At 42.0% G+C, this 12668-nt stretch overlaps 1 protein-coding gene across 4 annotated transcripts in view; it reads left to right on the forward strand.

The window, feature by feature from the left end:
• The window catches only part of pcdh11x (protocadherin 11 X-linked), a 514120-nt gene that overhangs the window by 173151 nt on the left and 328301 nt on the right, over positions 1-12668 (forward strand). For all 4 annotated transcript variants that reach the window (XM_062963876.1, XM_062963875.1, XM_062963877.1 and 1 more), the window contains 2 exons: positions 811-858; positions 5610-8096. In XM_062963876.1, coding sequence (XP_062819946.1) covers positions 811-858; positions 5610-8096 — 2535 coding nt within the window. The remainder of the gene's footprint in view (positions 1-810; positions 859-5609; positions 8097-12668) is intronic.

Below are 12668 nucleotides of genomic sequence, written 5' to 3' on the forward strand. Positions count from 1 at the left end.
AGGAGCTGCAATTGGCTTCCGCTTGCTTTTGTGTCAGGAGGGCCCTTACTGTTACAAGCACCCGAAATACCGAAGGTACCGAAAGAAATGGAGGAAATTAAATCTATGCACAAGCCTAATATATATCCCATCAATCCTATGCATTTCATAGGATTTTCTAGGGTTAATAATACTCAGAGGTGTATTTGCCATGTCCTTCCTCTAAACTATAGGCTATAGCACCTGGCATTGGGCTGTGGTCTCCCATCCAATTCCTAACCAGGGCTGACCCTGCTTAGCTACCAAGATAAGACAGCATCTGGTGCATTTCGAGGAATTTATGGTTCATGTTTGAGTGGGATCTTGAGTGGTTCTTTTGCAGTGAAAATTACAGAGCTTATTCAGATGATGCTCAACAGCAGGTCTTTTTGCAAATAAAGTTTGGTCAAACTATAAGAGATTGGATTTGCATGTGAAAAGGCTGAGGGACAAAGGCATATACAGTATTAGTGTCATAACCAATTTCTTTAGAAAGGGTTCATCTGTGCACCTCTGCTGTAAGTCTTGCATACATTTGTGTCTGATTTTGTTTTGTTCTTTAAGGCTCAGAGTTGCTCTGCCAGAACCAGTTCAAATGTTTATGAAACCAAAGTGATACAGAAAGTTATTTTATTTTATTTTATTAGGTTTATTTTATGTCTGAAGTCAACTGCAGGAATGAAATAGATGTGGTTTTGGTATTTGAGATGACGTTTTGTTTTTTAAAGTATGATTTGTTGCATAGCGCTTCAATATACTGACTTGCTTTCTCTTTTCTGATTTATATGACAGCCCAAAACAGCTCCAAAAAGGACCTTTGGATCCATTACAAATGAACAGGTAAATAAGCAAAGAATACTGCAGATAACATATAGATATCTATAAATGTATATGTAAATATGCTGCCTCCATATCACACAGCATTAAATGGTATTACGCTTTTGGTTCTGCTTGACATCCAGAATTTCAGCTGATTGACACGTGCTTGCCCATCACTCGAGCTCATTTGACAACTTGATCCTTTACAGCTTTCAGCTTTAACTGATGAAATATCTCAACAGAAAAGATGCCAGTTGAGATATGAAAGTTATGTTTGTGTTGTTAGGTATGATGCGTCATGAACCATTCAGACAATTTACACACCCTCCAACTTTCCCAGCATTAACAGTTCCAGTTATTTCTCCATTATACCACTTTTTTGGTTGCCTTTCTCTGTCCTCCTCATTTCTTTTCCTTGCTCCTCCACATTATTTACAGTTGTTGCAAACTGGGGAGTATCCCAGTTTTTACATATCAGGGGATAATAACTATTGCATCATCATTTCTTGACTGAGCGAAATGGGATATTTATTGAGGTCACATCTGGATTATGGAGTTTACCTTCATGGAAGATCTGTTCCACCTTATCTCTTTTGGGTTGCTAAATTAAACCTCCCTTTTTTCCCTCTATGAGCCTTTGAGAGTGAAGCCATGCTGATGAAGACCATAAAATACCAGATTTGTTCCTGTTCTGTCTGATTTTATTTTGGAGATCCATATGCTTTTTGCCAATCCTGGGATATTTTCTGTTAAATCCCAGTCTGATCGAAGAGTTTTTACATCAACTCCTCAGGTCAATTTATTTTAATATGGTGGAAAAGAACAGAAACAAGAAATCTTCATTCTATCTGGATGTGCCTTTAATTTTATGCTAGACATTATAATAAGTAAAGGTTAATAATAATAATAATAATAATAATAATAATAATAATAATAATAATAATAACTTTATTTATACCCCGCCACCATCTCCCCAACTGGGACTCGGGGCGGCTTACATGGGGCCATGCCCAGAACAATACAATATAACAGAATATAAAAAGAACAACAAATCATAACACATTGAACAATACAATAAATGAAAATATACATTACAACGCAAAATCAGAAGAACAATAAAAACAAGGGTGGGCCACATGAACACTAAGTAAAGCTTTTCCCCTGATATTAAGTCTAGTCGCGTCCGACTCTGGGGATTGGTGCTCATCGCCATTTCTAAGCCAAAGAGCCGGCATTGTCCATAGACACTTCCAAGGTCATGTGGCTGGCATGACTGCACGGAGCACTATTACCTTTCCTCTGGAGCAGTACCTGTTGATCTACTCATATTTGCATGTGCTCGAACTGCTAGGTTGACAGAAGCTGGGGCATTCAGAGAGTTCTGTGGACTCAAACAATGATGGATCTGAACCAAACTAGGACCATCAGAAATACTGTACATGGTTTTTGATGGTTTTTGGTGACCCCTCTGAGACCCCACTCGCCACCCTACAGGGGTCCCAACCCCCAAGTTGAGAAACACTGCTCTACATCAAAGAGTTTTCAGCCTAGTTTTGGAGTTGTAGTTCACCTACATCCAGAGAACACTGTGGACTTGAACAAATATGGATCGGAACCAAACTAGGACCATCAGAAATATTTGTTTTCTCATGGTCTTTGGCGACCCCTCTGACACCTCACTCATGACCCTCCAAGGGGTCCTGACCCCCAGGTTGAGAAACACTGCTCTACAGCAAGGAGTTTTTAGCCTAGTTTTGGAGTTGTAGCTCACCTACATCCAGAGAGCACTGTGGACTCAAACAATGATGGATCGGAACCAAACTAGGACCATCAGAAATATGTGTTTTCTGATGGTCTTTGGCGACCCCCTGTCACTCCATTCGCGACCCCACAGGGGTCCCGACCCCCAGGTTGAGAAACACTGCTCTACAGCAAGGAGTTTTTAGCCTAGTTTTGGAGTTGTAGCTCACCTACATCCAGAGAGCACTGTGGACACAAACAATGATGGATCGGAACCAAACTAGGACCATCAGAAATATGTGTTTTCTGATGGTCTTTGGTGACCCCGTCACTCCATTCGCGACCCCACAGGGGTCCCGACCCCCAGGTTGAGAAACACTGCTCTACAGCAAAGAGTTTTCAGCCTAGTTTTGGAGTTGTAGCTCACCTACATCCAGAGAGCACTGTGGACTCAATGATGGATCGGAACCAAACTATGTGTTTTATGATGGTCTTTGGCAACCCCTCTGACACGCCACTCATGACCCCCCAAGGGGTCCCGACACCCAGGTTGAGAAACACTGCTCTTTCAGTCTCATGCATGAGAGAACGTCCTGTTCGATTTCAGGTAGAGTTGGCCATCTCCATCCGGCTCTCTCACATCTTCACTTTATAGATGTCAAAGCATGAGACCTCTTTGCTCTAAATTCCAGATGTGCATCACATATTCTTGAAAAGCAAATGGGAAATGAGAGGCCTCTTGTTTCTTGTCGCCTGTTTCCACCTCCATCCACTGCGCATCCGCATTATCATTCCCTTTCTCATTTCTGGTACATCGGAGCCTGGCAGAGTTCCCTTTGGAGCCTGTCAGCACCATTTCCCATCACTCAGAGAGATTGCTATTGATGAATGTTAATCACTCCTTCCTCCTCAGGGAATGTGTTTGCACGCTCTCTCTCTCTCCTTTTTCTCCATAGTGGGGGATTCCTACATTTCCAGGCTTGGGCACCCATATAATTGGTTTTGTTGGGGGGGAAATCACACTATACTATCAAAACATCCCTCTCACACATCCTCTATAGAGCGAGGTATGTTTATAGAATCTCTCTCTCTGCATGCCCACGCATCTGTTTTGCGGTAACAAGGGCAGGATTATTATTATTCATTGTGTAAATGTAATGTTGTGTTAGTTTAACACTTGGAATCTAATATTCGCGGCATGCATGAAATGCATTATGATAAAATGAGAAACACTCAAGATATGCTGATCCTGAGTTTGTAATAATCCCATGTATTTCAGTTGTAACTTTTCCCATTTCTGACGCGTGTAATAAACCAAGGCAGCAAGGCGTAGGATTTTGCATGGGATAAATGACATTAGCCAGCCCCATCCTCCGGTTTTGACAAAGGACATTGCAGATTCAATTTGCTGTCATCGGTTCATTATAGTTGTGGCAGGTCATGAAGGAAACACATACACGGTGAGAAAGAATAATACACAATAGGAAAAGAGTAGGGTTGCGCAATGGTTAAACCCTTGTGCCAGCTGAACTGCTGACCTGAAGGTTGGATTGCTGTCCAGTGGCCAGGCACTCTGGGAGCTGAAGTCTAAAACATCTGAAGGACCAAAAGTTGGGACCAATTGATCAGTTGCAATGAACAGGACAGCTTTAGCTCATAAAAAATAAAATTGCTTAAACATACGATTAATTTGTTTACCCTTGGCATTTTGACAGGTTCACAAGTCCATAATCAATCAAGAATTCTGGAAGTTTGGGACCAAAATGTAACATTTTCAAGCTCAGCCGTTACTGGGTTGTCGTGTGTTTTCTGGGCTGTATGGCTATGTTCCAGAAGCATTCTCTCCTGACGTTTCGCCCACATCTATGGCAGGCATCCTCAGAGGTTGTGAGGAGGATGCCTGCCATAGATGTGGGCGAAACGACAGGAGAGAATATTTCTGGAACATGGCCATACAGCCATGACAATTCACACGACAATTCTGCGATTCTGGCCATGAAAACCTTTGACAACACATCAGCCATTACTGTGTTACCATATTCACAAATGAAGCTCATGAGTTAACAGAGTTCTTGCTGAAATCCTTTGTGATATTTATGGGCATGCTAAATTTGGTAATTCTTGGTTTAACTAGAAAAGTATAAAATATTATACGTAAGTTCAGACCCAGTGAAGTTTAAGTGCATGGAAGACCAAGTGATTTCAGTGATATTTGTTTTGAAATCAGTAGTTGTATAAGAAATGCTTTCAGTGACATTTACTGTCAAGTTGGTATATCTAGAACTATACTCTTCTTTCTTAGCATAAGAAAGCATAGATGTATTGCATAGGTAAAGGTAAAGGATTCCCCCTGACATTAAATCTAGTCGTGTCCGACTCTGGGGTTTGGTGCTCATCTCCAATTCTAAGCCGAAGAGCCGGCATTGTCCGTTGACACCTCCAAGGTTATGTGGCTGGCATGACTGCATGGAGCGACGTTACCTTCCCACCGAAGCAGTGCCTATTGATCTACTCACATTTGCATGTTTTCGAACTGCTAAGTTGACAGAAGCTGGGGCTAACAGCGGGTGCTCACTCCGCTCCCCAGATTCGAACCTGTGACCTTTCAGTCCATAAGTTCAGCAGCTCAGTGCTTTAACACACTGTGCCACTGGTATTGCATGCTAATCAACTTTAAAGAAAATTATGAAATGGATAGAGATATATGAAACCAGAGTGGTAGCTATTGATCTACTCACATTTGAATGCTTTCAAACTGCTAGGTTGGCAGAAGCTGGGGCTAACAGCAGGTGCTCACTCTGCTCCCCAGATTCGAACCTGCGACCTTTGGGTCCGCAAGTTCAGCAGCTCAGCACTTTAACACACCACGCCACTGGTATTGCATAGGAATCAACTTTAAAGAAAATTACAAAATGTATAGATATAAATTGATGCTGTCTAAAACTCTTTCTAGCAGACACGTATTTGTCTCAACGGATTCTTAACGGATCAAAATGATAACACAAACCTCTTTCTCTTTCATGTTGTTTCAGGGCCAAAATGTATTTGGACTTGATATAATCGAGACCCCCGAGGGGGACAAGTGGCCCCAGTTGATCGTGCAGCAGATCCTTGACCGGGAGCAAAAGGACACCTACGTGATGAAGATTAAAGTGGAAGATGGTGGGAACCCTGCACGATCCAGCACTGCCATCCTCCAAGTGACTGTCACTGATGTGAATGACAACCGGCCCGTCTTTAAGGATAATGATATTGAAGTCAGCGTTCCTGAAAACGCCCCTGTGGGCACCTCAGTTTCTCAGCTTCATGCCACCGATGCTGACCTGGGATCCAACGCCCAAATCCACTTCTATTTTAGCAGCCAAATTTCCAACCTAGCCAGAAGGTTATTTGCCATTGATAACACCACTGGTCTCATCACCATCAAGGAGCCACTGGACCGGGAGGAGTCCTCGGTGCACAAGTTAACCATCCTGGCAAGTGATGGCAGCTCGACACCCTCAAGGGCAACGGTGACTGTCAATGTCACCGATATTAATGACAACATCCCATCAATAGACACAAGGTACATTATAAATCCTGTGAACGGGACTGTGCTTTTGTCAGAGAAAGCCCCGCTCAATACGAAAATTGCCCTGATTACCGTAATGGATAAGGACGCTGACCTTAATGGTAAAGTGACATGCTTCACAGATCATGATGTGCCATTCCGATTAAAACCTGTGTTCGATAACCAGTTTCTACTGGAAACAGCAACGTTTCTGGACTACGAGACTACAAGAGAATATGCGATTAAAATTGTGGCTTCTGATTCGGGGAAGCCACCTTTGAACCAGTCTGCGATGCTCCTCATTAAAATTAAGGATGAGAACGACAATGCCCCGGTGTTTACGCAGCCCATTATCGGACTTTCCATCCCTGAGAACAATGCCCCCGGCACGCAGCTGACCAAGATAAGTGCTACAGATGCGGACAGTGGCCGCAATGCCGACATCAGCTACATGCTGGGCTTGGACGCGCCTCCCATTTTCAACCTGGACCGCCGAACAGGCATCCTGACAGCAGTACGGAAGCTGGACCGAGAAAAGCAGGATAGATACTCATTTACTGTGCTAGCAAAAGATAATGGCATGCCGCCTCTGCAAACTAATGCTACGGTGACAGTTTCAGTCTTGGACCAAAATGATAATAGCCCCGCTTTCACACATAATGAGTATAATTTCTATGTGCCAGAAAATCTACCCATGTATGGCACTGTTGGACTCATCACTGTGACAGATGCAGATTCTGGAGAGAACGCAGCCGTGACTTTGTCTATATTGAATGGGAGAGATAATTTCATAATCGATCCCCTCACTGGTGTCATAAGGCCAAATATCACCTTCGACAGGGAGCAGCAAGGATCGTACACCTTTCAGGTGAAGGCTGTGGATGGAGGGAGGCTACAACGCTCGTCGACAGCCAAGGTGACCATCAATGTGGTTGACGTGAACGACAACAGGCCTGTATTTGTCATCCCATCGTCCAACTACTCGTACGACTTGGTTCCAATGTCCACCAGCCCGGGTTCTGTCGTCACAAAGGTTTTCGCTGTTGATAATGACACAGGAATGAATGCAGAGCTTCGCTACAGTATTATCGGTGGGAACTCAAGGGGATTGTTTGTGATTGACCAGTTAACGGGGAACGTTTCTTTGAGAGAAAAAGTCGTATCAGCAGATCATGGTTTGCACAGACTAGTTATCAAAGTCAATGATTTAGGACAACCCGAGTCACTATATACTATAGCACTAGTGCATTTGTTTGTGAATGAAACAGTCACCAATGGATCATACGTCCAAGAGTTGGTGCGCCGAAACATGGAAACGCCCGTCGGCCAGAATGTTGGTGATGGCGAGATAACCCCGCAGACCAACGATTATGTCAAGATCATCATTGCCATCATCGCCGGCACCATGACCGTCATCTTGGTGATCTTTGTCACCGCTCTGGTGAGATGCCGCCAGACGCCTCGGCACAAGGTGGTTCAGAAAAGCAAACAGAGCGGCGAGTGGGTCTCCCCGAATCAAGAAAACCGCCAGATTAAGAAAAAGAAGAAGAAGAAGAAGCGCTCTCCGAAAAGCCTCCTCCTCAATTTTGTCACCATTGAAGAATCGAAGCCTGACGACCCGGGTCACGAGCACATCAATGGCACTTTGGACATTCCTGTCGAGCTGGAAGAACAGACTATGGGAAAATATAACTGGGCCACCACGCCGACTACCTTCAAGCCCGACAGCCCAGATTTAGCCAAGCACTACAAGTCTGCCTCTCCACAGCCCACGTTCCAAATTAAACCGGAGACTCCCGTGCCGCCCAAGAAGCACCACGTCATTCAGGAACTGCCTCTGGATAACACCTTTGTGGTGGGCTGTGACTCTCTCTCCAAGTGCTCCTCCAGTAGCTCGGACCCTTACAGTGTTTCTGAATGCAGCTGCCAAGGAGGATTCAAAACCCCAGGCTCCATCCACACCAGACAGGTAATAACAATTTCCTTTTTTCTTGCACCTCTATTTCTCTGCTTCTCTCACTCCCTTTTGCTTTATCGTCTCCTTCCTTTTTATTTTCTACTGCCTTTAGAGGTTTTTTTTTTAAAAGCCACTGAATGTTCATGCATGGCTGGAGCACTGAGAAGTAAACAGTTATTGTGATTCATCAACACTAAAAGGAAGAAAATGAGAGCGGAGTGACTCTTAGCTATGAGGAAATTTCTGATTGCTAGATGGGGAAATTCCTGTCTGCAGATGGCAGTGTGGCACTTCTCGCTCTAAGCACATATTATATCCTGCAAAAAACAAAAAAAGAGGTTATACATAGTAGGCATGTCCTCCCTAGCTAGCATCTTATGCCCAGGAATCTCAGTAATGTAGGCCAGGTGGAAAGCAATAAGACTTTACAGGATCTGATAAGTGGTTCTTAATGCTAATGGAGTCTGGGATTGTAGGCTCCATTTGGTCGAAGCAAGGTTTCTCTCCCCTTCTGCCGCCCGACAACTTGCTTTTTCCAGACTTGAAACATATTATCAGTTCCGAGCATTGAAGTTAGAAGGGGAAGATATCATAGTAACTGAAAATATTGTCCAGCCTTGAGGGATACATAGCCATAGACTCACCCTCTCCTGCAACATTAATGCACTGTGGCTAATCTAGAGCTCTGATTTAAATGTTGTGAGGGTTGGAGAGAGGAGTGCTTAAGTTACACATTACTATTACGTATATTGAGATGATTCCAAGGGAAATACCTGTCTTGTTTAGGTTATTATTCATAGGACTTGGTTAAAGGAATGAGATGCCTACCACAACACTGTTTTTAGAGGAATGAAGTACGCGAAACATTTTAATCTCATATCACTTCTTTTAAAAGTGGCAAAATGTTCCTTGTATCACAGTAGTGGTGACCATTTCTACCCTTTTGCTGAAAAGCTGGATTTAAACAGCTTGTCCCCACTGAAAATTAAATTCTTGAATACCACGTAGACATCTCCACATTACACTATGCAGTTTCAGTGGGAAGGATGACAAAAATACATCCCTCTTACACTTTTCCATTGGGTGCTTGAGCCTGTTTCATAACTGAAACACAGCACAGATCACTCTCTCATGTATCTTTGAGATACATGACAGGCAAGACAGTGAGTGATGTGTTATTTCAAGTTGATAAGGTGTAGTACAATGTATTTTAAACCGTTTTGCATGCTATCTGGCTAACTCAGACTGGTTACATTTATTACTGGGGAAAACACTAGAGCTGCTGCCAAGTCACATCCAAACTTCATGGTGTCTTTTATATTTTATGTTGTGTCCTTTTCCTAAGCAAATTGGGAGGTATTTATCCCTGCTGTGGTCCCTGATCTGGACCGCCCATAAACAATGATGGTCCATGATGAAATAGATATAGATATATAGATACAGTAGAGTCTCACTTATCCAACATAAACGGGCCAGCAGAACGTTGGATAAGCGAATAAGTTGGATAATAAGGAGGGATTAAGGAAAAGCCTATTAAACATCAAATTATGTCATGATTTTACAAATTAAGCACCAAAACATCATGTCATACAACAAATTTGACAGAAAAAGTAGTTCAATACGCAGTAATGCTATGTAGCAATTACTGTATTTACGAATTTAGCACCAAAATATCACCATGTATTGAAAACATTGACTACAAAAATGCGTTGGATAATCCAGAAAGTTGGATAAGCGAGTGTTGGATAAGTGAGACTCTACTATATATTGATATATATTGATATACATTGTGCTGTGCTAACCTTTCCTGGTCTTGATGAGGATCAAACCCCCCAATTCATGAGAACTGATGTTATGTCCCACATACTTATCTTTGACTAGGAGAAATAGATACATACTAGGTATTAAAAGCACATATTCTTAGAATAACTGCTTGGTTCAGTGGTTCCTGACCTGTGCTCCATAGACCACCAGTGGTCCACAGGAACTAAAATATGGTCCATGTCCTCACCGGTACTGCACCGTTGCCTTGAGAAGGGTTACAAATCAGTTTTTGGTCAACTTTAGATTTGGTTTGGTTATTTGAGGTGCAGATTCAGAAAATTGCATTGGATAGACCACATCAGCTCTAGATAATACGGATAATAACACAGCCCAGCCAAAAAAAAAATTCTTGGTGTCTTCATTTTTAGTAAGGCCTGTTCCTGGAGTTATTTGGGTTGCTGTTTCAGAAAATTGCATTGGATAGACCACATCAGCTCTAGATTATTAAATATGGTTTTCTGTGGGCGAGCAGATGGCAACTACTGGATGGCATATGCTCTGTATAAGAAACTAGAGCTGATGTGGTCTATCCAATGCAATTTTCTAAATCAGGAGCCCAAATAACCAAATTGAATCTAAAGTTGACCCAACACTGATTCATAACCCTATTGGTACTAATGTTGGAGAGTGGTCCGTGGTCAAAAAAAGGTTGGGAACCACTGTGCTAGGTAAACAACCAATGGACCTGACTTACTTTCCAATGCCATCAAGTAGAAGAAGTTCAATGCTGGGCATGCTTTTCCTCTATAAAGTGAGTAATGGAAGAGAAGGGTCTGGGAATCGAAAAAGGTAGTATTTGGAACCCTAATCTTCCCAACCCTAAACTCTCCCCTAGGCATAATCACGACAATGTGTACAATAAACAGTTAGAGTAGGTCTATTCTTTCATCTTCCCCATTTCTGTCTTCTATCTTTTGTTCCATTCAGACTGAAAATTCTTATGTTCTTGACATTTGACTATATCTCTACTTAAGCTCAGCAAAACATTCTTTTTTGTTTTTCTTATTTATCCATTTGTAAACTAGATGTGTAGGGAACTCTGCCAGTATATAAAATTGTTAACTTTTTTTCCAGTGGTCTGATTTCCTTTACTAAAAAATGAGCAAGAAACTACTTTAATTTAGTGTTAGGAAAGAAAGATTGTATGAGAGAGGTTGGGTTAGGTCCCCTCTCTCTGCTCTCTTTTTGTTTAAGCAGAACTTTCGTGTTTCTTTTAAGGGATGGGAGTATAGATAGTTTCTATTTTTATTACCAAAATGCCTCTTAATCCTGTAAACTTTTATTTTAACTTGCATTTTACATTAAACTTAGTTCATAAATATCTAATAGCAGTGATGGGAAAGGAAGGAAATGACTTGATAAAAAATAATTGCTTGGTAGCCGGTTGGTACAGCCTCATAACCAATCCCATAACTCAGCCTAAACAATCCTGACTAATGAGATTTTGGGCATGCCAGCCTGCTACCATGCATTATTTTCTATAAAGCGGTTCCATATATAAGCATTAAAGCATGTAACTTCTAATATATGATCGTAATATTGCATATTATAAGCATATAACTGGGTAGGTGATATATTATGGTACAGTGTAATTCAGGAAGCATATCTGGCATATATACAAAGTAGCTGTATGTGTTTATACATAGCAAAGGTACAGAGGAAACATAACAGGGCTTAAGAGCAGGATCCCAAAACTTCTTCATCTCAAATATTGCAATGTTTATATAGTCTTTTTTTTTTTTTTGCTTTTTATATATAGCTTTCCCTGATTCATGCTGCTAACTTTCCATGTTCCTATAATATGTATTGTTCAGCTTCAGACTTATCTTTCACTTCTGAGCAGAGCGGCAGCCTAGTTGCATCCTTAACCCAATGCGCTTCTTGTCATTGACCTCTGCAGTAGTTAACAACATTCCTTCCAGCTTCCTGCAACTATTTTTTGTTTTATTTTATATTTTCTCACCATAGGGTTTTTCATGATAAAAGACATGCCAAAGTGTTTTACCATGCTTATTTATTTATTTATTTATTTATTTGCAGTCTGTATATTCCGCCCTTTTTTCTCACCCCAAAGGGGACTCAGGGCAGATCACAATGCACATATATGGCAAACATTAAATGCCATTAGACAAACAACACACAGATAGACAGACACAGAGGCTATTTAACTTCCCAGCTTCTGGCTTTGTGAGGGTCTGCTCGATTCTGGCCACAGGAGGAGCTGCTGCTTTATCATCCACTGTGACGACGAGTTCTTTTTGATGGAGTACTTCCTCATCCGGTGTTGTAAATCAGTTAAATTAGCCTCCCCACATAAGCGGTCCCTAAATTTTCCTACTTGACAGATGCAACTGTCTTTTGGGTTGCTTAGGTCAACAAAGAGCAGGGCTATTTTTTATTTTAATTGTCGGGTGCTCACTCCGACACGGGCTGGCCTCGAACTCATGACCTCTTGGTCGTAGTGATTTATTACAGCTGGCTAATACCAGCCTGCTTCCTTCTCCACCCCTCTCTAAACTGCAAATCCCTGGATTCCATTGGATGTTGCTGTGGCAATTAAAGTGGAATCATAGTGCTATAAGTATCTATCGTGAAATAGTCCATAGCCTCTTCATGTAGAAGAAATAAGTGGTTGAATTATAAGATGACCGACTGGGCTGGATTGCACCATATTTCAAGTGGGCTCACATCTAGACCAGTGGTTCTCAATCTGGGGTCCCCCGATGCTTTTGGCCTACAACTCCCAGAAATCCCAGCGAG

Source organism: Anolis carolinensis, unplaced genomic scaffold (genome assembly GCF_035594765.1).
Source record: "Anolis carolinensis isolate JA03-04 unplaced genomic scaffold, rAnoCar3.1.pri scaffold_12, whole genome shotgun sequence".
Lineage (NCBI taxonomy): Eukaryota > Metazoa > Chordata > Lepidosauria > Squamata > Dactyloidae > Anolis > Anolis carolinensis.